We start from the raw sequence: 26,160 nt of genomic DNA, 5'->3' as shown, positions 1-26,160 counted from the left end.
GTTGCGACCCAGTTTTATACAATGCAAATGTTATAACAAATTAAAAGGGCAAACAATTGGTGGTTACCATGGCAACAAGATTGTTTCGCATGCTGGGCTCCAGACAAAAAATAATTCAAGGAGCCAGTAGGTCCTAAAAGGAAAAAATCAGGTGCCAATAACTTTTTCTAGGTGCCATAATAATATACAAAAATTACATTACAGGGGTGTAGAGCAGAGCCAGCAGTGGTATAGCAGCGGTGAAGCAGAGCTAGCAGCGGTGAGAGTAATAACTTTCCTTGGGGTAGCTCAGATACTTCATTTGTCCCTTGACAACAAGCAGTGCAACAGTCTTAGTTTCAACAATGGCTTGTTGTGTTGCGCATGAGGTAGAACCTCAATTTCTTTGGTTACTTAATGATGGCTGTTGAAGTGTTGTTTAGTGGTTGTTAGCCAGCGAAGTACACATGAAGATTTGCCTTGAAATGGCGCATTACAGAGTAAGTGATGGAAATGCCTTGAGCTTCCTTTCGTCATCCTCGAGCAGAATTTTTCTATTAACAGGGGTCATGGCAAAATACATTGTCCGCTTGGTCAGAAGATGTCTTCATTACATTGTATTATTTTAAAATAACATTCTTCTCTACCTGTATAACATTAGCTTAGCCAGGGTGCTCAGTGATCGGTTTGGTGAAATACCACACCTCCCTCAACTGCTCTAGAGCCGCCAGGACTAGAGGCAGCGGGTAGGGGCATTTTACCAAGAGGGAATTGAGTCCTCGATAATTATGCATGGCCTCAGCCCTCCGTCCTACTTCTTCGAAGAAGATGCTGGCTAAGGTGGCCGAGGTGGAGGGACGGATGTAGCCCTGAGCTAAAGCCTCCCAGATGTAGTGGGAGGCGGGGGTGTATGCACTTAATGGAAAATATGCAGATAGGTAAAAAACATATATTTTAGCCATTGAGCTTATTTTGAGTACAGAATTTTATATTAATGAAAGATTTCAAGATTATTTAAAAATTCTAGACTTTAAATAAAAAAAAAAATTGCTGGGCTCTTTGATGGGCCCCCCTGGCCCTGGGGCCAGGGACAACAGACCCGGTTGTCCCCCCCTGTCCACGGGGCTGATGATATTGATGATATTATCCACTGATATTACTGCATATGGTAAGTGTTCATTATAAATTATATATTGTCTATACAGAGATACAGTAAAGATAAACTGTATAACAATCTCCTTATGATTTCAAATGTCCAACCAGTTTATCCAGTTAAGTAAAATGCAAATAATCATCTCAATGAATATTCTTTCAGTTTTGTCAGTAATCTCTTTCTATTAACTTGGGGTTTGACTATACACCATAGGAGGCAGTTTTTTTTTATTGCTGTATGTATGCTATTTATGTACCACTGAGTATAAACACTGCTCAGATTGTCTTCTATGTGCACAGTATTCAGCATTGGTGGAATGATGCTGCTAACTGAATATTTTAGAATGTAATTTATTTTTGTGTTGTGTACCTCTGAATGATATATGTGTATGTGTGTGTGTGTGTGTGTGTGTGTGTGTGTGTGTGTGTGTGTGTGTGTGTGTGTGTGTGTGTGTGTAGCTATACCTACTGTAGGGGTTTCTCCTACTAATCCATTAAAGTAGAGATTATTTGTTTTAATTATTAATCAGTCTCATTAATTTAAATCAGTCTCATATTCAAATTAAATCAGAGGTTTGGTATCTGAAGGATTTTACTCCTTTACAACCTCATACTTCGATATGCCTATAGTACTGTTGTACTTCTCACATAAGAGAGAAGAGTAGTGCTACCGAAATCCCTGTAATGGGCAGAGAAAACTGAACAGTACTGCATCAAAAGGAACCTTACCTGTCCTTGTTCCTGATCTGACCACAAGGACAGATCAATAGCTTCCAGTTTCTCCTGCAACACACAAACTGCCATGGAGGTCGCACCAGAAGCTATAGCCCGCACTTCTGCAACTCCTCTTGGTGAATGAATGACCTGAGCATCAAGGTACATAACTGAGTGTGAGGATAAAGCAACACATCATTGGTACCCACAGTGACAATAGGGATGTACACTGTTCCATTATGCTGACTTACCAAAGCTGGAGAAGCTTACAGGCCTTCATGATGCCACCAGGAACACACTGAGCTCTCTTGCCATGCAACTTCGCCCTATTGTATGCTTCAGATATAGGCAGAGGTTGGTAGAGTATTCAACAATTTTACTCAAGTAAAAGTACTGTTACTTGAACCAAATTTTACTCAAGTAAAAGTAAAAGTATGCATCCAAAAATTTATTTGAGTAAAAGTAGTGAGTAAATGCAGAGTACTGTCTTGTGTCAATAAATTACATCATGGAAAATTTAATTACTGGAAACAATGACTTTTAATGATAACAAAAATAATTTATTATAAATAAATATAATATATAAATATTATTTATTATAAATAATATGTATTTTTGATTGTTCCTAATTATTAAGCCTGTGTAACGTCAGTGTGTTCCACAAAGCCACTAACTGAGGAGACTGTCAGCCAATACGTTTAGCTACAACTTGACGCCAACTGAATCAATTTGTAGCAAACTTTAGTTCAACTTAATCATCATATATAGCTAGTGTGTACACTCACAGAGTTTGAAATGGTTTTTAGTATTGCACTGCGTTACATTTAATAAATACATCATACAAAATTATGCCTCCAGTTGTAACAGAGATATAGCATTACACAAAGAAGACAAAATTATATATACAGCAATCTTATCGCAACGTGTTTCCTCAAATTTGATTTTGAGATCTTGTAATCTGAAATGTCCATATGTTTTGGCAGACACAATTGACAGCGCATTATATAACTGTCCTTTTTACACGTTTGTAATGTAAACATTGGCTGTAAGTTAGGTCAGGGATGTTCGGTAGGTTTTCCTCGCGCCCTGTCGATTCGCAACGAGCGTGAGACACACGCATTTGACTGTCTTCACACGCCATACATCTGATTTTTCACGCTGAAAAAAAAAAAAGTTCATTTATCTCTGATCTACATCTATGATTCAATGAGTTACTAGTTCGCTCTGGCGCCAACCACTGGTGATCGATCGCTTTAGGTGCAGCAGAGAGGAAATAATAATTATAATATATATAATATATAATAATAATATAATAATTTGATTAATCTGATCTTGTTGCTGCTTCAACATCTCTTTTTATTCCCCCAATTTGTATCTAGGTATTATACCGCCTGCCTCTACCTGAGTACCCCATACTGAATGCCATATGCGGGAACTGACTGACTTTGGGCTTTAACGCCCCCTAGGATACCTCTTGATCCCACCAAATGCATTCTGCCCGAACTTCCAACAACATGACAATGGGCTGACGATGCACCAACTTTTTCAACTCCCTGCAAAGGGCACCAGCAAGAACATGTTCAATGAATTGATTATGCAACAAGACATCAGCATTAGGCGTGCCAGTAGGTGCACTTTGTTTAATTATTTCCATACGATTGAATAGTGCTAAGGAAAAACACTGTAAAGTCTCACCATCTTGCAACTTCCACTTACAGTCTTGCAAGACTGAAAACACCCATATAACAGGACGATGAAGCAAGTGCACTTTCATACACGTAGGTTTATTCTTATCTGAATAGTGCAGATAGCTTACAATAAACATACACACAAAGCGCAACATTTCAGCCAAAGACGAGCATGGGACAGATTAACTAAAGTAGCCCCAAATGATGACAGGACAAGCCACAGGTGAGACGGATGAACCCACTCACATTGAACCACACACCCAAGGAAATACACATATGGATGTAACCAGACGTAGACTACACCTACACATGCCCAATTGGAGGGGCCCTGGGATGTAACGTGACAGGAAGTAGCTCTTCAAGACCAGTCCAAGGACCAAGTTTGACATCATTCTAACCTGAGGAAGTATCATTATCCTCTGTGAAGAATATAAGGCCATCTGGCCATGGTCCTATTATTAAGCATCTGCCTCTTTGGCCAGCTTATAATTATTTGTATCACCAGAACTCTGGACTAAACTTAAATGCCCAGGCAAAATTCTGTGTCTATACTGTCTGAACACTAAGTGACTTGTATTTGTGACGTTCATGGGTCGGCGACGGACGAGACACAGAATCCTTGTTTTCGACAGACGTCACTTTTAATCTTCACACTTATTGCGCAATAGCGCACGAGTAACATTGAATGAAGCACACACACAACGTGTAGACTTAGACAACGACGAGCACAGGACACTGCTCGAGCGCACATTAAATAGACAAACCACATTAGCCCCACGTGATTACGAGACGAGTCACATGTGAGACAGATTATCACACGACATAACCATAACCACGGAGATCCACTGACGCAGACAAAGCACGTGGACAACGTAAACACACGCCCAAAAGGGAGGGGCCGGGGTCCTCAACGTGACAGTATTTGGATGTGAATGTATGCCACCTTACCCCTCTGGTGAAGCGGCTCATTCACCTAGAATTAAACCATTCCAGCATTAGGATTAAATAAAAGTAATGACACCTGCACTGTGATGACAAGATTAATGATAAAGTTAGGGGTTGAATAAACCCACTAAGCCATAACTGATATAACATTATTTCAACTGTTCCCATTATCAAAAACACATTTCCCTGAAAAGGATGGTGCCCTTTATAATAATCCATAATTAACCAATACTGCTACAATATATACACTAATCTTGCATCAATTTCCAACATGGCGTCCTCCATGACAAAACACGACGTGATCCAGGTGTACTGGGAATCGTCCTTCTAGCTATAAATTCCAGGAATATGAGTCTCATCCATGGTTTAACCAGAGGAAAATTATCACCTTTGTTTCAGTCCGTGTGACCACCATTGCAAGCTTGATAGAAGTAGTTTGGGTAATCTGTTGCCGTGGTAACATTGATGAGCTGATTGTCACTCTGAATGGAGAAAACCACAGAGAGATGGCACCGCCTCTCTTAAAATGTCTAACCTTGATGCAGGGCAAACCAGAGAGAAAGAGAGATGTTCTTCTGATCAAGGTACTTAAACACCTGAATTTCACGTGTGTTATACACACCCTCTGTCTTGCTTGTGGTGGTGTCACCACCTGCTGGTTCAGCATGGTACCTACAAAGGAGACATGGTAAAATGAGGAAAGGGGCTTGGCGAGTGAACACACTGGAGGCACTTTGAGAAGGAAGCCTTCCAGCGGATGGAATGAATGACGAGCAGATGCAGCGCAAGACACACAGAGGATTAAATTCAATGCACGTAAGATTATGCAAAAGGATTGTCTGATTTCGCTTGAGTAACAGACATTATTTATACTGTGGCTGAACTTTTTGGTTAGTGTTGTACTGCCTATCTGGATAATAATAATTGAGGCTGTGGAAGGTGTGTGGAGCTGGTAGAAGAGCAGGCAATTGATGCGGTTGAACCAGCCAAGCTATAGGACAGTGCTGTTGGAGACTGTCCTCTCTAGTCATATACACATAATATTGAGTGTTTTTCAGACCTATGGTCTCTCAGTGAGACTCAGTCTTTTTGAAAAAATCCACTTGTTCAGTGGGATCAAGTCCAACTGAGTGGTCCTCAAACTGGGACTTGTGAGTATCCCCACCCTAGTCTTAATCAGACCATTTACAAACAAAAGAAGTGATGTTCCATGTTACCAGAGACGGTGTCCACTGACACTCCTAGTCTGTAGTTTACACTTAGAAGTGGTAAAAAAATTCACTATCTAGTCCTGCATAATCATAGTCCCCATAATCACTGCCATTCCAGTCTCATCATTGCACCTACAAATGATAATCTTGAAGTCTCTTCAATAAATACATTAATCAATGCAAATCCTAAAAACCAGCCAAAATCTCCATCTACTGAACTGACCGCATAAGCGATGAGAACACAACCTTGCATTTGACATCAAATATGATGGGAGACCATGCCAAATCCGGTTGTATTATGGGGTCAAGCACCGTCTCTTGCAGTAGCTTTCGTCACAGTGAGATTAGGAAACTCTCATTGGCTCACCAACTATAGAAAAGTCTGACTTTCTTTTAATAAATCAACCAAACAGACAGAACTACTCTTTGCTTGGGCACATCCACTCGAATAAATAAGTGCTTAATAAAAAAATGTGAACTTAAAAAAAGGAAGACAACAGAACTAGCAATAAGCTATCATGATTACCAGATTTCACATCGAACAGCCACAGGGTCCTAAAGCCTGGGATAGCCCATCTATCACACAATCCTTATTAGGTGCTTCCCTTCTCCAGAGTCACGTTCCATTGTCATGGTCTACTCCATCGAAAACAACCTAATACACGCCATGCTGGTTGTCATGTCTCACACACATCCCGCTTCCCGTGTAGACTCCCTAACACCCTCTAGTGGTGTGCCTTGCCCTCCACGTTCCAAATCGCCAGAATACAAACTGTCACCTGTCTCATTATCTTTCCAGTCCTATATAAATGCCCACCTATCTCTACCTCTCTGCGATGTATTGTTGACTATATCCTCTACCGAGCATTATCTTCTGTTTGTTCTCCTGTGTACCGACCTCTGCTTCTCCCTTAGCTTGCGAGAACTGCCTGCCCCTAGGAATTGGACGCTGCCCAACTCACTTTGTGTACCTTTCGTGAGTCCTCAGAGTCTCTCCCTCTCTCCCTACCCTGATGCCTTTGGCCTAGCTGTTACAGACCCACATGCCTGAGTGGAGGCTCTCGGTAACACAGAACTAGAAAATAAACTTACCTTTCTGCACTTGGATCCTCTGGTGTTGTGGCTTCCTTCCAGCATTACAGAATACTTTGCCTCAATGGATCCAGCGGAAATGCAAGCACGCCTGGTCCAACAGGATGCCGTCATTGCTGAACTTAGAAAAACCATTTGGAGACTCACGGAAGGTTCATCGGTGCAACCCCTAGTGCATTTGATCCTCCCGGTTTTGTTTCCACTACCTACGTCCATTCCAGAAAGGTATGATGGTTCTCCAACTCGCTGTCGGAACTTCCTATGCAATGTTTGATATATTTCTCTCATCACTCGGCCCAGTTTCAGATGGATCAGGGTAAGATTAATTTTGTATCATCACACCTCACTGGGGAGGCTGGGGCATGGGGAACTGCATTATGGGATAGCCAGGATCCTTCCTTGTTGCCGAAGCTCAGTTTTACACTATGTTCAAAGCTGTGTTCGATCACCCTGCTTCAGGGAGAGACGTCAGTACTGTGTTGTGCGAAATGCATCAGGGGAGACACACCGCAGTAAGATCTCATTAAATACATTATTCCGAAGGGGTCTAAGAAAGGAATTACAGATTTAGCTGGAGAAGCATCCTCTTTAGCTGACTTCATCTAAACTGTGATTTCCATAGATAAACTGCTACAATCACATCGCCCTGCCTCTCATCCTGCGAATTCATCTGGGATGGAGCCCACTGCCTCCATGCCTAAAGAGGTCCCTTGTTGGACTCCGGAGAGCCCATGCAACTGGGAAGGGCCCCCGTAAGCCCCCAGGAGAAAGCTAGGAGGATTAACGAGGAATTATGCCTGTACCATGTAGAGAGGCCACTTCTGCAATCACTGCCCTGCCTGAGCGCTTTGTCCGGGGACTTGATACATGCCGCCTACTAATATAAGAACTTTTTCCTTCTCTCTATAAGGAATAGCCAGTTTAACCTCCAAGTTGTTCTCTCATGGAATGGAAAGAGAAAAGCAGTCTTCTGGCAGCTCTCATTGACTCTGGCGCTGCGGGTAACTTTTTAGAAAAAGAGCTAGCTCACCTCCTAGACATCCCCTTGGTCCAAGTACAGCCACCATTACGTGTCAACTCTCCGAATGACCAACCTATTGGTGGTGGTCTAATCCGTCACCAAACCATTCCCATTACTCTAAAGATCGGGCTCTTCCACAAAGAAGAAATTCTGTTCTTTCTCCTACCCATGTCCCACGATCGCATGATTTTAGGCATTCCCTGGCTAGCTCTACATAATCCTCAGATTTCCTGGAGAGACTGCTAGTTAGTTACATGGAGTCTCTTCTGCTTGCCACAATGCATGCACCTCCTGTTACTATCCACATTTGTAGAAAGCACTGAATCTCCTGATCTGAGTATTATTCCTATCAAGAGGTTCTCTCTGACTTCAGTAAAGAAGAAACTACTAGTCAGCTACCTCCTCATAGACCTTGGGACTGTACGAATGAACTTCTGCCTATGAATGAACCACTATATCAAAAAAGGCCATTCCAATTTTTCTACCATATAATCAGCACATATCAAAGTATATTTTGGGAATCAGTGTCCAAACAAGGGTACCGTATGTGTGAAATCGGATATTTGACAGCAAATTGTGCAAAAACTGGACCACATACTCAACATTGCCACTGGAAGTACTTTGAAACATAAAACATAGATCAGCCTTCTTCTACTCCATCCATGAGATAATGACAGGTGAAAATGACTCTGAAAGTTGGATTTTTTTTTCAACTTTGGGAATTCTTTCTATTGACACAACACAACTTACAGCACCAGAAAGTACATAAATTACAAGTATACAATTTTCTAAACATACAAAAAATTTCAGCCTTCTAGCTGTAATAGCTTTAGAGATATTCACATTCAAACGGAACAGAAATACTTATTCCATGAAACATATCTGCCTACAAATGGGGAAAGTTTGAAGGGATTCTGAGGTGGTCAAGCGGGGACCAATCCAAATATTGATTGATTTGACATGGAATGACCCAGGAGTGAACTGCGTATAATACATACCTCCCCCAGTGTGGGGCACCCTGGTAATTCACGTACCATCCATCTAGATGCAAAGAAACACTGGTGGCCATCTCTCCACGACGGCATATGCTAGTTCGTGCTGGCCTGCCCTGTGTGTCATGCACTTCCCGCTCATTGCTGGCAGGGGAACTACACCCTCTCCCCATATCTCATCATCCCCTTTTTTCAAACTGCCTACCACTATGGAGGCAGCAGAGGCTATTTTTGCCTTTGTCTTTCGTATCTTTGGCTTACCTGAAGAGATTGTATCTGACTGCGGGGCCCATTTCACTTCCCGCATATGGGCTCTGTTCTGTCAGAAACTAGGTACATACACCAAATGTCAGGATACGTCTCTCGAGCGAAGAAGGGGAAGAAGAAGAGTAAATGGCATCATGCATCTTCCCCTGGGCGTGCTCGAGAGGATGAGGAGGAGAGGAGAGAGGACTTGTTTTTCCAAGATGGAGAGAAGGACTCCATGCACTGATGGGGGAATTCTCTGCCCTGACATACCTGGAGGAAGGTACTGAGGACCCGTTGGTGGTGTGTGCAGGAGTGTGGGACTTGACACCTCTCGAGTTTGATTTTGAGAGTGAGGAGTCGGAAGAGGAGGAGAGCCCGCCTCCCTCTGAATACTCAGGGGAGGAGACGGACTGTAGAGCCAGCACCTCTCCGTCCATGTACTCCGCTCTCACAGAGTACTACAGTGAGGGCGAGGAGGAGTTCAGCCCTCCTCCGTCTATGTGCTCGAACCCCACTGAGTACTATGGTGAAGAGGGCAAAGATGCCAGCCCCTCTCCATCCATGTGTTTGCCCCCCATCGAGTACTACAGCGAGGGTGAGGAGGAAATCAGCCCTCTCCCGTCAGTGTACTCGGACGTGACCGTGAAGTCGGGAGGGGGGTATCGATATGAGGACGTTCCTCTTTCCCCCTCTGAGGGGAGCAGTATGGATTGTTTGCGGTGCCAAGCCTCGAAGGAGGCTATGTCACAGAGCACGGAGGCCTCAGAGGAAGAGGAACCAATGTATAGGGTGGGGGGTACATCTACGCGGCCTCAGGAGGCATGACCGAGGACTGGTTCTGCGAGGGAGTCACCGGATATATTCTGGGTCCCTCCCGAGGCGCCCTGAGGAGTGCCCAATGCGCGTCAGCAGGCGCGTCCTCTCCGTGACGCCCAGAGGGACTGCAAGCGCGTCCACCACGAGGACTGCTGTCGCGATATCCCGGAAGCATCTACCGGCATTGCATGTGGTGGAAGAGCTATCCTGAGGACAGGAGGAACTCCACCTATGCGTTGCCTGCGGATTTGGGGGGTTTCTCTCCCCTGGCCACACTCGACAAGCGGGACGCCTGTTTTTATGGGTGCCAGTCTCTGTGTGTATGTGTATCTATCCCGGTGTTTATTCAAATCCCCTTTTCCCTCTTGTGCCGCTCGTTTTCTTTGTTCCTGTGTGTGTGTTTGTGAATGTGACTGTGTTGTCTAATGTGTTTTCCCCTGTCTTCCCGGGGAGGGTGTTCTAAAGGACTCCGCAGCAGGCCTCGCCGTTGGGGATGATGATTCCTGAGGCTTGCGGTTCTGACTGCTCCAGATCTGCCTGTTGGTGTAGGTCCGGGGCTTTCCAGCTACGCTGGGCACTCCGGGAGGAGTGGGCCCCTGGTGGGGGGCTCTGTTACGGAACAGCTGGGGACCCCTCCTTTTGGGCATGTGTTCATGTTGTCTACGTCTGGTTATGCCCGTGTATGTGGGAGCATGTTCATCGGTCTCACCTGTGGCTAATCTTGTGTTCACTTGGGGCTTATATGGTTTGTCTATTTAATGTTCATTTGCGCAGCGTCCCGTGCTCGTCTTTGTTTGAAACTATATACTACATTTGTCTTTCGGTGTTCTATGTTGATATGCACTATTTGCGCCAACATTAAGTGTACATGTGTGACACAACGCACTCGCCTGGTCCTGCCTGCCTTCCTCGCGTTACAGTTATTTTAACATATGATGTCACAAAGCAGCTTTATAAACATGTAGCTCTAGACCCCTAAAAGCTAAGCCAAAGACCATATGACAAGAAAAATCTCTTGGAGACAGATTCACAAGAGAAACCCTTCTCCCTCTGGGCAACAGTGCATTTTAATATTGAGCTTGTACATGAACATATTAATAGCATTCAGGTCAGAATCGCTAATGGTAGAGTATGCAGAGGGGATGAAAATAATACTGACTCAATTGAGCCTATTCAGGACCTTTCTTTTAATTTACACAAGACTAGTTAATCATGATCCTTTCAGGACTTTATTTAAGTTCATTTAATACATGCCATTCCTGGCAGTGTTTGTTTTTTATGAAATAATACCTAAGATTTCAGTTACTAGTCAGCATGGGTAAATGAAACCAGGACATGGATCTGTTCCTAAATATGGGCAATTAAAAACCTAACTACTAGTTAATGGCACACTTTAGAGATTAAACTGCTTATCACATAAACCCCCTCTAAAATTATTCTACAAAAATATTTTTAATTTGATAAAACATTTTTCAAAATAAGATACTTTTACTTGATATTTACATTTACTTGAAATGTATTTATGTACATCTCCCTATGTCATTAACATCTATTTACGATAAACACGAATATGCTGATTGGTTAGCTTATGTTGTCTACTCTTATCTGTGATGTTAGCATCATGCTGCTTATTGTTTACTCTCAACATACAAAAATAATTTTGTATACAAAAATAATTTCTGCACTAAATCGTCTGGATTCTGTTGCAGAAGATGTCTTCTGCAGTTAGTTCATGGGGAAATACAGACTGGTCATGCAGATGTTTTATTAATATGCCATTATTTATTTAACATTTGGTTAATTTATAACTTTAATACCTTATATAAATTATTTTAAAAACTTTTGACATGGTTTGGAACAATTCAAACTTTTTCAAACTACAGAAAAAACATTTGTGTCAGAGGATTGAGGTGAAAAAATTCTTAAATTCACTATGAGATACAGAGATTTCCTGAACCATGGGTAGAAGAGGCCATATATGATTGGGTTTAAAGTTGAATTAATATAACCCAACCAGACAAAAACATCAAAAAGAACTGCAGGTGTTGAGAAGTTAATATAAGGATCAATTAGAGAGTTAATAAAAAAGGGCATCCAGCAACAGATGAATGAACCCACAACAACCCCGAGTGTTTTTGCTGCTTTGTTTTCATGTTTTACAAGCTTGGTTATGTTCACCTCATTTCTGCATTTCTGTTTTGTGTCCTCAATTTTTTTTGCATGCTTCATTGAAACAAAAAAAATTTGAGCATACAAGCAAACCATCACAGAGCATGGCAAAAGGAAAGCTATTAATGTATCCACAGCCCCCCACATGGCATTGAAAAGAAGATCACATCTTCCCAAACAATATAATGATTCAATTAGCTCATCTAAACTTTGGACATTTCCTTTTAAATATAGGAGACTATAAGAATATACTGCAGCTGTAATCCAACTCATAGCTACCATTAGCCATGCAATGGGTATCGTTATTCTTGAAGGGTACTGAAGTGGATGGCACACAGCTTGATGTCGATCTGTGGCAATGCAAATCAGGTGAAAAATAGACACAGAGGTGAGAAACATGTCACAACTAGAGTGCAGTAAACAAAAGGTTTCACCATAGTACCAGCAACCATCCACAGATCTGATCGTGCTGAATGGCATAACAGTCAGGCCCAGCAGTAGGTCCGCCAGCGCTAAAGACATAACCAGTATGTTTGTGGGTGTGTGAAGCTGCTTGAAATGAGCTATGGAGATGATGACCACAGAATTCCCCAGAATGGTCACTGTCATCGCCAGTCCAAGTAAGACATATAACACAATTTGGGCTCCCATGTTGTAAGGGTTTTTCTGACATGAGGCATTCGATTCAGGATAACAGTAGTTCTTCAAATCTGCTGCATCCATTAAAGATGAATTTGTTGATTCCAGCATCATATAGTCTTCCTTCACATTAAATTGAATTGAGATGCAAAACAAAAAAAGATTGCAGACTTTTCTGCAATTTCAGAGCATGATGTGTGGAATGATCCCCACTTTGACAATTGCTAGAACTTATACTTTCTTGATCTGTAAGGGAAGACACCCCCTGGGAGATCATTGTCCAATAACAACTCTCTTATCGTTAGCTGAGCCTTGAACAGGGTGTTATGAAACTAAATAGATATCTATCTATACATATACAACTTTGATTAGCACAAATGGTGAAATATGTACAGTACATAGCCTACCATGTTAAACATAGTAGTACAGCATGAAACATGAAATAAGTGTAGACTATACATACAGTATTGCCAGATTTATACACACATTATTATGATGTTTCATTTATTGTTTAATATAATATTAAATCAGCTCACCAGCCTTGTCCATTGTTGTTGCCTGTGTAATTCAGTGAAAACAGTATTCTTGCAGAGTCTAACAAATAAAAGGAACGGACATATAGGGTATATTTTGGGCTAATTCAAGAATGGATATTATGACAGACACACTGTAAATATGAAAAACTTTAAAATGCAGGTAATAAATGCAAGACTTAAAATCCAAAGAGATAAACAAATTAGTACATATAAAAATCTAAACAAGTCCATTAATGGGGATTGGAGTTTTTCTGTCACTTTTCGGCCGTACCATGCCCCACAGGAGTTAAAGTCAGAACCTGTTTGAGAGACCTCATCCTCCAGGAGACTGATAGCCTTAATTACAGTTTCACTATTGGTTTGGGACAGTCCTCCACTAGATCCTAGTGTCCTTTGCAGCCTGCCCAAGGCTAGCTAGTTTAGCACATGTTGTTACCCTATCTATCTTCAGTGAGAGAACATGTATAGGTCTACTTGCCAAAATGTTGGTTATTCTTGATGAACTATTTAAGGTAAATGATTACATTAGATAATAAAAGGTAACTGTAATGTTGATGTAGGCATGATGAAAGACCATTAAGGAATTTCAGTAACACTTAAAGCTACCTAAATCTACTTTAAAAAGCTTATGTGTCACTGTTGATGCGGATCTTTCATTGACACACATATATGCAACGTTGCTAAGGCTGCCTTTTTCCATTTCCATTTTGCAGTGGCGGATTGGTTCCCTTTTGAGTCTTGGTCCACCCAAGGATTTTTCCTAATCCCTGCCACCTTAGGGAGTTTTTCCTTGCCACTGTCGCCTCTGGCTTGCTCATTAGGGATCTGGACCCATACGATTGTAAAGCTGCCATTTAACAACATGTGTTGTAAAAAATGCTATATAAATAAATTTGACTTTGACTTTGACCATGGTGCTCCATTAAGGATCCACAAAGCAACTGCCACCTTCCTGCATCTTATATATGTGGTTCTCTACTCCTGTCACAATATGCTGCTGGCTTGGCGTGCAGACATAGACATTAGGTGGTGCTAAAGCACCACCAACTCTGCCCTTTATCAACAAAAGTGCCCTGAAACTTGAAACTTTTTAAAAATGGTTTTTATTATTATTATTATTATTATTATTATTATTATTATTAACATTTTACTGAGGTCGGTTTGAAATGATATTTTGAAAACCTGAGCGATTAAAAACAATGCCTTTCAACAATGTTTCAACAATGAGCCACCACCTCGCACACACCCGACCTCTCTTCCTTTGTCACACCAGATGCGCTGCAGCAGCAGTTCAGTTCAGCGAGTGGAAGGAAGCGTGTCTTCCTATGGATTTTATCAGTTAGTTGTGTGACTTTTTTCCATTGAAAACTCACATTTAGAGAATGTTACAAATAAAAGTCTTCAGCACAACACGCACGGTCACAGATGGGCTTCTTCTTACGTGCCCCACCAGCCAGGTCACATACACATCAAGTAAAATCGTACCGTTTGCCCTCTAAGCCCAATGTGAAATCATTTTTTTGTGCAGTAAAATGTCTCATACAGCACCAAACTACTAAGCATTTTTAGCCGACTGGTCACCTGATAAACTAGTCGCTCTAGCCCAAATCAATGATAGATAACGTGAGGATGACCACATACAAATAATTAAGGTAGAGTTTGCAAATCTATGTGTTAAGCTGAACGTCTTCTGTTGTATAGGTTTTGTTAGGCAACATAAATTAACCCATTTGTGAAAAAAGAAATGGGAAGTTCCCCATTAACTGTGAAAAACGCTCATCTGCATTCATTTAATGACAACACTCAGTAGCCTATAACTCCTTTTCATACTTTTTGGTCTTTTTACTGTCTTAATTGTAGGCCTATATTGATTTACTAATTGCAAAATATATGCAACAAGGCCTGCAGACAGTGGAGGGTAAACAGAAGTTAACCGAAGGACTTAACAAGGACTGTATATAGTTAATATTGGATATGGATTTTATCGGTTGATTGTGTGACTTTTTTCCATTGAAAACTCACACTTAGAGAATGTTACAAATAAAAGTCAAATTTCATTTCATGTGCGTATAATTTTTAAAATAATTATATAATTATAATTTTTTTCCACGTGCGCTAAAAAGTGCCCCTTTTTCCCCTGAGCACTTGCCCCCCAAAATGTCTGTGCATGCCACTGGCTGGCTGCATAACTTGTTTTAAGTGTGAAGAGTTCTGGGCAGTTACCACTAAGTCACAGAAAGGCCAGTAACTCATTTAGGCACAGCAACTGTGGTACCAAATAAGGGCTGGCGCCAGAACATATACAGTGAGGGGGCGTCAGGAAATTTCGGGGTGGCGAACGTAAGTTGTTTGTTGAGCGGGGGGTGGCGTGTAACGATTGTTGAGCGGCCGAGGGGGCGCCATGTAGCGATTGCTGTAAAATAAATGGGTCTTATTATTTACATTGAGGGGGCAGGACACAATCGCCCCCCCGTGGCGCCGGCCCTGTACCAAATCGACAAGGTACCGTAGAGGACAGTGGATGACAGGTTCATTTTATTGCCATAGAAAGCTATTTAATTTTATGGGGTTGCTGGTTTCTACAAAATGGCATTACCTACCTTTTCCTCAACAGGATATACCTGACCAGATATACCTGATACAGGTTAATTGTCTTTGTAAAGGACAGGTCTATATATGCTCCGGTTTCCCTGCTCCTTGATCCCGCCCTGCTTGTCTGTCTCCATGATTTCCCCTCATCTGCCACGCCCATGTCGTCATTGTCTTCACCTGTGTCTAGTCCAGTTCTGTGTATTTATAGTCCCTGTGTCTCCCATGTCGGTTGTCGGATATTTTGTGAATTGGTGTTCTGTCTTCGCTGCCATCTGGTATTTACGGTCTCCGTGGTTTTACTCCCTGTTCTTGTTCCCTGCCTCGTTCGTTTTATTCCTGTGTTAGTATGCCTGTTTATATTTCATGTTCAGACTGCCTGTCTGTTATGACCTCTGCTTATGATTACAACTCTGCCTATGGAATTCCCATTAATAAATCTCGCTCTCCTCAGCGTTTGTGTCCACCTCCATGCTCTGCATTGCTCAGATCGTTACAATATGTAAATATGTTTCTGATATTGCTAATGTGTCTTCCCAACATTAATTGTAATTAGTGGCACACATAAGTGCCAAGCTGAACAAACCAAGAAACCAAGCTATGTGTTGTGTTGGCACCATTCAAAGACAAAATCTTGGTTATGACAACATTTTTTAACTAGAACAAATGTCTATGCTTTTCAAATTTGTTCACACAATGAAAAATATAAACTTTGTGTATATGGGTATCAGTCTGACTTTTGAAGTATGCTTTGCATGTGTTCAAAGTAACATCACCTAAATAAGCTTCTTCATTAATTAATTAATTATAGTATAAACCACAAATTATACGATATTTTGCATAATAAATAATAACTATGACACAGATGGGTCTGTGTCTTCCTTACTGTTTTAAAGTTTGTTCCTCACCTGGCTAAGGACACACTTTTCCCTATTCTATGGGGAAGGATTTTAACCGTATGCTCCTAGTATATGTGCCTTTCTCAGGACAATAAAGCTTTTGAAGACATCAGCTCATTGTTCTCTGTATTATTTCAGTTGTGCTTTATCAATATAACACACACTACACATTTATATCACATCTTTGCTTAACAGTTGCTTCAAGTATTTATTTATGAAATTAAGTTCCTCTACTTGATGTGCTAAATGTGAATGTTTCCTCTAAATTCGGGTGCCTAAATCTGGTCCTGGTGATGTACTGCCCAGCTGAGTTTAGTCCCAACCTAGTCTAACACCAGTCAGGCCTTTCAATAGTGTCTTAATATTAGAACCAGGTGTACTAGATTTGATTACGTTAGATTAGGGTTCAAGCCAAAACTGATTCCTGTAACCATTTCCCTTGCTCATGACAGATATATGTAGCAATGTTTATAAATCAAATGTTTAATAATAAATGTTTATACATTTACAGTGATCATTTGATAAGTACAGGATGACAAATGTCACATAATTGCATTATGTTCATGGCTTTAAAAAGTTTACATAGCAGAATCAAAGTACTAACTTGCTTGAATTTTTTATGTGGAAAATATATCTTAAAATAATTATCTTAAATGCTTTCTGGAAGTGGGGATAGAAAAATCCATAAATTAGTGGATTAAACATAGAATTAAAGTACCCAAACCAGACCAGAGCATCAAAAACATCCAGGCGGGTTGAGAAGCCAATGAATGGTTCAATTACAGTGGTAAGGAAGAAAGGCAGCCAGCACAATATAAACACCCCCATAACGATGCCCAGAGTGGTAGCTGCCTTCCTCTCTCTCTGTTCCGACACCTGACCTTTCATCTCACGACACACTACTACAGTTGTTCTATTAGATAATATTTTAGCATGCTTTCTTGCAACATGGAAGATTTTGAGGTACAAACAGCTCATTACAGTTCCTGGAATATAAAAGTTAAGAAGTGGAGCAATAATACCCCATTCCTTATTAAAAATCAAAGCACAGTTTCCAGCACAGGGATTTATCTTGGTTGAGTCCAAACCCATAATATTTACTTTAGAAAAAACAATTCCAAAACTAAACAGACAGGAAAACAGCCAAATAACAGTAATACACATAGCAATAGTGTTCTTAGTCGCCTTCAACCTGTAACTCAGAGGGTCACAAATAGCAATATATCTATCAATAGATACCAAACACAGATGCAGAATAGAAGCAATACTCAGGGTCATATCCAAACTTGAATGTATTTTACAAAAATGTTCACCCAGGAGCCAGCAGCCTTCCACCCATCGCACCATACTGAAGGGCATGACCAGACAGCCCAGCATACAGTCCACCAGGGCCAGGGAGAGGATGATGAGGTTAGTTGGAGACTGCAGCTGTTTGAAGTGAGAAATAGTGATGATGACTAGCAGATTGCCAAACACGGTCATTACAATAGCAGCCAGCATTAAGATATACATGGCCTCTTTGAGTGCAAATAAGCGCTCTGTTCTGATGCAGGAGTCAGGTTGGTTTGGGAAGCATAGATACACATTCTTAGATATATTCACAAAGAGGATGTCCATCCAAGCCAGTCAAAGTGTCCTTTTCTGAAAAATAAAATGCTACCTTGTTATTGTATGACAGTTTGAAAACATCCAAAAGTAAACAAAATACAAGTGTCAATATTAACAGTAAAATGTTTTTGACAGCTTGCAGACAAGCCACTAATAGCCACCAATTAAACAGACAAATCCACTGCACTGCTCCATGCTGGTTTATATACATTCAGCTCATTAAGCAGCAGCACCCCTTTTCCAATAGAAATGCTTATAACATGAATTCATTACAACTGGAAGCTGAGCAAGATCAATCACAAATGAGCTACCTAATCCCTCACCAAATATTGAATGATCTCCTTATGTTTTTTATTTTTATATTTGCTTTATTGTTTATGCTTAGCGATGTATTAAAATCATCATCAGTGACAACGTTAAAGGCACAGAGGCAACTACTAAAAATTGATATAAACTATAATTTAGGAAATTATTTTTCATTGCCAAGTAACTGCTGTTTACAGAATTACATATTAATCCTGCTTTGCTAAGCCAGTTAGCCAAGCATGTGCCTGTAATATTTTTTCTTGCAAGTCAAAATGGAAAACTACTACTAGATAGATAGATAGAGTTACAGCAGAAACTGTAACTCTATCTATCTATCCTGTAACTCTATCTATCTATCTATCTATCTATCTATCTATCTTAAAGGTGATCTGGAGGAGAGGGAAGGTAGCCCAGTCATGGAGATATGCTGAGGGATTGTACATACCAAAAGAGGAAAGGTCTGAGAACATTGACCAGTTTAGGATAATTTCCTTGCTTAGCGCCAAAATCTTCTATATATATATATATATATATATATATATATATATATATATATATATATATATATATATATATATATATATATACAGCAGCTAGAACAGTTTCAACTCTTCTGTGAAGGCTGTTCACAAGGTTTAGGAGTGTTTTTGACTATTCTTCCAGAAGCGCATTTGTGAGGTCACATACTGATGTTGGGCGAGAAGGCCTGGCTCTATGTCTCTGCTCTAATTCAGGTCAGGTCAGGACTCTGTGCAGGCCAGTCAAATTCATCCACACCAGACTCTGCCATCCATGTCTTTATGGACCTCTTTGTGCACTGACGCACAGTCATGTTGGAAGAGGAAGGGGCCAGCTAGAAACTGTTCCCACAAAGTTGGGAGTATGGAATTGTCCAAAATGTATTCGTATACTGAAGCATTCAGAGTTCCTTTCACTGGAACTAAAGGGCCAAGCCCAGCTCCTGAAAAACAACCCCACACCATAATCGCCCCTCAACCAAACTTTATACTTTGCACAATTCAGTCAGACAAGTACCGTTCTCCTGGCAGGTGCTAAACCCTGACTCGTGCATCAAATTGCCAGATGGAGACGCGGGATTTGTCACTCCAGAGAACGTGTCTCCACTGCACTAGAGTCCAGTGGCGGCATGCTTTACACCACTGCATCCGATGCTTTCCATTGCATTTGGTGATGTATGGCTTGCATGCAGCTGCTGGAACATGGAAACCCATTCCATGAAGCTCAATGCACACAGTTCTTGAGCTAATCTGAAGGCCACATGAAGTTTGGATGTCTGTAGTGATTGACTCTGCAGAAAGTTGGTGACCTCTTTGCACTATGTGCATCAGCATCCGATGACCCTGCTCCATCAGATTTCATGGCCTACCATTTCGTGGCTGAGTTGCTATCATTCCCAAAAACTTTCATTTTCTTATAATACAAACAGTTGACTGTGGAATATTTAGGAGCAAGAAAATTTCACGACTGGATTTGTTGCACAGGTAGCATCCTATTACAGTTCCACCCTGGAATTTACTGAACGAACCATTCTTTCACAAATGTTTGTAAAAACAGTCTGCATGTCCAGGTGCTTAATTTTACACACCTGTGGCCATGGAAGTGATTGGAACACCTGATTCCAATAATTTGAATATGCCCACAATAACAATAATTAAATAATTAAATTAATGAGACTGATTAATAATTGAAGTAAATTATATCTACTTTAGTAGGTGAGACTCCTACGAAGATCTTTAAATTAATTGTATTTTTCTTTTTAAATCAAGTACATTAAAATACAATTTTTTATTTTATTGTATTATCATTTTTATTTTTGGCAAAACCTTCCTCAGGGGATAGATGTGAGGATGTAATAAGCTTTCATATTTTTCTAGACCTGTGTAAAGCACTTGTGACTGTATAAAAAAAAATCTATACAAATAAACTTTCCAGCTTCACTGTACTGCTTTGGCAAGTCCTACTGTGACCTTCTGCAAGCCATTGATGTTAAACTACATGGATGAATTGGAGTCTTCAGTGACAAAGCTAAAAGATACAACATCAAAATAAGTTCCTTTATACATTTTTACATCATATATAATCAAATTGTACACCTAAGAGTAAAATGATTAAAATAAAATGTTTCATTATTGGTTGTTTTGGCTCTCAACGCAACTCAAATCAACTTTATTTATATAGCACTTTAGAAAACAGCTATGGCCGTGCCGAAGTGCTGTACAGAGGATACAAATCAGATAAAAGAACATATCACAAAGTGTGTAACAACCCGTAAATATAACATGTAAAGAAATAATACAACATAAAAACTAGACCCAATAAAAGCAGCAACGTAAAAAAATACGGGAGCATCAGAGAGCCAGCCAAACACACCGCCGCCATCTTTTGGTTAAATACTGCATCTTCTAAACAGACATAGCCAATAAAAATTGTTATACTCATTAGCTATAAGGTATATACACTGGAAGAAGTAAAGCCTCCCTCCCAAAGGTTGCTTAAAATTTGACATTACTAGCCCACCTTTACTTATGAAGGTTAGTTTAAAGACTTGGGTTGCTTGTGTTACTGAAGTGAAAATATTTTGATAAAATGATCTTAAATGCTGTCTGAAAGCGTGGATAGAAAAATCCATAGATAAGAGGGTTACACATAGAGTTAAAATAGGCTAACCATATCAGAGTATCAAAAACATCAGCAGGGGTCATGAAGTTAAAGAAAGGGTCAATTATATTGGCCATGAAAAATGGGAGCCAGCAGAGAAGAAAAAACCCCATTACAATACCCAGAGTCTTAGCGGCCTTTCTCTCCCTCTGCTCTGAATACTGGCTTCTCACCTCCCTCGACCTTACCACGGAGATCCCCTCACATATCACTTTAGCTTGTTTTCGTGCAACAAAGAAGATCTTCAAGTACAAGGAGCTCATAATAGTCCCTGGAAGGAAAAAGTTTAAGAGTGAAACGATAACAGTCCACTCTTTGTTGAAAGTCAATGCACAGTATCCAAGACAGGTGTTTGACATGGAAAGTGTCTCCAAACCCTGCACATTAACTTTGGAAAGCACAATGCTGAAGCTAAACATTAAAGAAAATAGCCATATGATAGTCAGACAAAATACCATAATGGGTTTTGTCACCTTCATTCGATATTTCAAAGGCTCACAAATAGCAATATATCTATCAACAGATACCAAACACAGGTGCAAAATTGATGCAGTACCTAAAGTCATATCCAAACTGGAGTGTATTTTACAAAAAATGTCACCCATGAACCAGCAGCCTTCCACCCATCGCACCATACTGAAGGGCATGACCAGACAGCCCAGCATACAGTCCACCAGGGCCAGGGAGAGGATGACAAGGTTAGTTGGAGACTGCAGCTGTTTGAAATGAGAAATGATGATGATGACCAGCAAGTTCCCAAACACGGTCATGAAGATCGTAGGCAGTGTTAAGATGTACATGAGCACCTGAACCACAGAGAAACGCTGCACTTTGGGACACGAGTCACGCTGGTGTGGGAAGCAGAGCAGAATGTTCTCCACATCAGTATCAGTCACATTCATAATGAGGGTGTTAATTCAAGTCAACTTGCTTTTGTCCTTCATAAAACAAAACTTGACACAGATAACAGGTAGAACAGTATCAAAAATAATATAACTGACAATCTATGCATACAACAATTACACAAATCTCCATTATTGCTTGAAATCAATTGCGAATAGCTGTACTTTGCCTTAAATACATTCTCAACTGAAAAGGAAGCACTCATTTACCAATAGGAACAGCTTATTCAAATCACTCCCCTGTGGACTTGCATGTTCTTGGATGAGATGAACATCGGAGGATATACAATGAAAACATTTATTTTCATTGAAAACATCTGTTTATTTAATTATTGTATTTTAAGAGCAAATTCACAATCCCTACTATTCAATATGTTTTCTCAATATGTTTACATGGTGAAGTTACTGTTTTCATACTGTGATTTTTACAAGAGACCTTTTTAATGATGTCAGTAAAAAAGTCTTAGTAAGTAATACATAGAAAAATATAATATGTTCAATGCTACATATGGCAAAATGTAGCACACAAAAATAATGTGAAATGTGAAACATTTTATGATTGCATTCACTAGTACTAAAATAAAAAAAAGTGAAAATGTTAAAATGATTTGATCGTATTTTATTAGTGGTATAACAAGGCTTGCATGTGCTATCTAACACAATTTTCACCAAAAAGACAGCCAGACAGCTAGGGTACTGCCAAAAAATGATACAATATTGGCATTATGATATGATTCATTGCTTAACAGTCCATTATACAAACAAATGTTTTTCCTTAGTTAGCCTGTGTTTAAACCCTGTGCTTCCCATGTTATGTTTGTAGTCATTTATTCTACGGCTCTTCCTTGTTCACTGTACAAACCTCTTTCCTGTGAATTCAATCTGCCTGTGTTCTGTGTATTGTGTCTTGTAGACATGGGGTAGACAAAACAACTCACAGGCGTTTGATAAAAAGAATATAAAAAGAAGGCTGCTCATTCTGTCATGAACAAAGAACATGCGAAAAGGAAGGAATCTACCACTGAAGAGATAAATAAAAACAAAATGAACATGAACGTGCACAATCGGGAAGTAAAGAAGACCAGTACATTACTGACCGACAGTCATGTTAACTGTTTTGATCACTCTAATCATGCCGCCATCACCTGCACTGCACTTCAGGACAGTTGAGCACATGCATGCATCTTCATTAAAAAGATGGAGGGAGAGGTCATCCTCACAGGTAGGAATGCTTTTGGCATGAGTCTTTGGCTGAACGTGCTCCTGTATCTTGCTAGTGTGTGGTACAGCGGGTGGGAGACATTGTCCATAATGAACTTCAGCTTAGACAGCGTCCTCCTCTCAGACACTGTCGCCAGCGAGTCCAGCTCCACACCCACAATGTCACCGGCCTTACGAATCAATTTGTTCAGTCTGTTGGCATCTGCCACCTTCCGCCTGCTGCCCCAACAAGCAGAAAAGAAAACAATACCGTGAATAATATGGTAAAACTATAAACAGAAAACCGCGGAAATCTCAACACGAAAAAGAAAAATAATAACTGCAGCATTTGACACAGTGTGCCATAGCCTATTGCTATCTCGGCTTAAAAATATGATTGGCATAACTGGGACTGCGTTAGCATGGTTCACTTCTTATCTCTCTGACAGGCAGCAGTTTGTTTCTATTGGAGGTTTTAAATCTGACATTTGTTCCGTGTTACATGGAGTCCCCCAGGGCTCAGTCCTTGGACCTCTGCTGTTCATTTTGTACCTTCTTCCTCTTGGGGACATCATTAGGCAGCATGGGCTGCAGTTTCACTGCTATGCTGATGATGTGCAGATTTATATCTACACCAAACCTGCCCATACAGTAGCTTGCCTCCTCTTGCCTTGTTGAGCTGCATAACGGATGTTAAGGGATGGATGATGGAGAACTTCCTGGGTTTAAACAACAGAAAGTCTGAGGCCATCATAATTGCTTCTCCTGCTACAGTTAAGAGACTTTGTGACACTACTGTTAGTATTCCGGGTTGGGTTGTTTCTACCTCTGCTGAGTCATGTTTGACTCTACGTTATCTTTTGAGTCACACATTAAAAATACATGTAGGGCAGCCTTTTTCCATCTTAGGAGTATTTCTAGGATTCGCCCTTTCCTTTCTTTTGCTACTGCTGAGACCTTGATTCATGCATTTGTCACATGCCGACTGGATTACTCCAATGCTCTGTTGTATGGCCTCCCTGCGCGGGCTTTGAGCAAGCTGCAGTATGTGCAGAATTCAGCTGCGAGGGTGCTTACCCATAAAAGATCTTGGGAGCATATTACTCCGGTACTGTGTCACCTTCATTGGCTTCCAGTGCAGTATCACATCCAGTACAAACTGCTAGTGTTGGTTTTTAAATCCTTGCATGACCTTGCTCCTTCCTACTTAAGTAGGTTACTCCAGCCATACTCCCCAATACGTACGCTTAGATCTTCAAGCCAACACTTGCTTGTGGTTCCACCCTATAAGTTAAATTCCACTGGGAAAAGAGCCTTCTGTGTCGTGGGTCCAATGCTATGGAATGGGCTCCCTGATGAAATGCGGGCTTGTTCATCTTTAGATATTTTTAAAGCAGGTCTTAAAACTCATCTTGTTAAAGTGGCCTATGGGTGAGATTTGTAGATTGTAGTGTTATCCTATATTTTTATGCATATTTATCTGTATTTTTTATTTTATTTTATTTTTCCTGTGTCTACAGTGTCCTTGGGTGTCCAGAAAGGCGCTTTACAAATAATAATAATATTATTATTATTATTATTATTATTATAATAAATGCAACACAAAGAACGCGGCAGAGCCTATAGTGTCAAACCTGTTAAAGAACTGATTTAGTTCATGGGCCCTGTCTTCACTGCCCTCTACTACACTGTTGTCATTTGACCTGAAACCGGTGATGGTCCTCATTCCACTCCAGACCTCCCCGATGTTGGTCTGCTGGAGTTTACACTCCAGCTTTCTCCCGTAGTTGTCTTTCCCCACTCTGATTGTGGTCTTTAGTATCCCCTGGATCATTCTCACATCCTCTTTGTCTCCAGCTCTGAATGCCCTCTTTTGTCCTTTTTTTACCCATGGTTTGTTGTTTGGGTAACATTTTACAGTCCTGGTTGGGACAATGGAGTCCACACAGAAGTTAATGTAGTCTGTTATGCACTCACTGAGCCCATCAATGTCCTCTCCATGCTGCTCACAGAGTGCCGGCTAGTCTGTAGTCTCTTCTGACCATTTTCTCACAGTCGGTGTGGTCATAGGTTGGCTGTTAACAATGGCATACCAGGGGTTTGTGGTCAGATCTACCCAGAGGGGGGAGGGGGGAGCAGCTGTATACATCTTTAACATTGCAGTACAGCAGATCCAGTGTTAGCTCCTCTCTGGTTGGACAGGCCACATATGGAATAAAGTTTGGTAGTGCCTTCGCCAAAGTGACGGGGTTAAAGTCGCCTGAAATGGCTATGAAGGCATTCAGGTGTTAAATGATAAGGTCGAAGTCCTACAGCAAGCAGTTCAAAATTGGGGCAACAGATATTTTACATAATGGTAATGTGACCAGGGTGACACTAGTGGTTATTAACAGTGTTGCGTCATTTTGTCAGCAATGGGATAATATAATTAATTACTTTTCCTGTCGTTACAACGCCGTTCACGTTACTGGTCATTAAAAGCGATGCGTTACTATATATTGATATTCTAACAGTAATCCGAGCGGACCGCTGTCCAGGCTAGTGAGGAGTAACAGATCTCGATAGGTCACAGTTCTCGGTGTAACACCTGTTTAACTTAACAAGTCAGTAAGCGAATCAGAGCCAGTGTTTTAACACGCGCGCCGAAGCACTCCAGTGACATGGAGAGACACGCGGCACAAACGGAGAAGAGGCTGAAATGGCGAGTCAGGAGCAAGCCGAAGAAAAATTTGCATTTTCAAGGTGGCGATATAAACATTATTCAAGAAAATACT

At 40.8% G+C, this 26,160-nt stretch overlaps 3 protein-coding genes across 3 annotated transcripts; all 3 read right to left on the bottom strand.

Moving 5' to 3' along the window:
- Positions 1–11,731: 11,731 nt before the first annotated feature.
- On the bottom strand, positions 11,732–12,778 carry LOC143523640 (trace amine-associated receptor 13c-like). Its single transcript, XM_077018198.1, has one exon. The coding sequence runs from the start codon at positions 12,776–12,778 to the stop codon at positions 11,732–11,734; it is 1,047 nt and encodes a 348-aa protein (XP_076874313.1).
- A 4,504-nt stretch (positions 12,779–17,282) lies between these two features.
- Positions 17,283–18,308, bottom strand: LOC143522444 (trace amine-associated receptor 4-like). The gene has a single exon (XM_077016163.1). It carries the CDS (start codon positions 18,306–18,308, stop codon positions 17,283–17,285), a length of 1,026 nt encoding a protein of 341 aa, XP_076872278.1.
- A 2,855-nt stretch (positions 18,309–21,163) lies between these two features.
- Positions 21,164–22,195, bottom strand: LOC143522443 (trace amine-associated receptor 4-like). Its single transcript, XM_077016161.1, has one exon. The coding sequence runs from the start codon at positions 22,184–22,186 to the stop codon at positions 21,164–21,166; it is 1,023 nt and encodes a 340-aa protein (XP_076872276.1). The 5' UTR covers positions 22,187–22,195.
- Between the last annotated feature and the right edge of the window lie 3,965 nt (positions 22,196–26,160).

This window comes from Brachyhypopomus gauderio, chromosome 9 (assembly GCF_052324685.1).
Source record: "Brachyhypopomus gauderio isolate BG-103 chromosome 9, BGAUD_0.2, whole genome shotgun sequence".
Taxonomy (NCBI): Eukaryota; Metazoa; Chordata; class Actinopteri; order Gymnotiformes; family Hypopomidae; genus Brachyhypopomus; species Brachyhypopomus gauderio.
This window is presented reverse-complemented; position numbering and strand designations above follow the sequence as displayed.

What these genes read in the sequence shown, in the direction of transcription:
- LOC143523640 (XM_077018198.1), bottom strand. Translation starts at nt 12,778, where the DNA reads ATGCTGGAATCAACAAATTCATCTTTAATGGATGCAGCAGATTTGAAG.
- LOC143522444 (XM_077016163.1), bottom strand. Translation starts at nt 18,308, where the DNA reads ATGGACATCCTCTTTGTGAATATATCTAAGAATGTGTATCTATGCTTC.
- LOC143522443 (XM_077016161.1), bottom strand. Translation starts at nt 22,186, where the DNA reads ATGAATGTGACTGATACTGATGTGGAGAACATTCTGCTCTGCTTCCCA.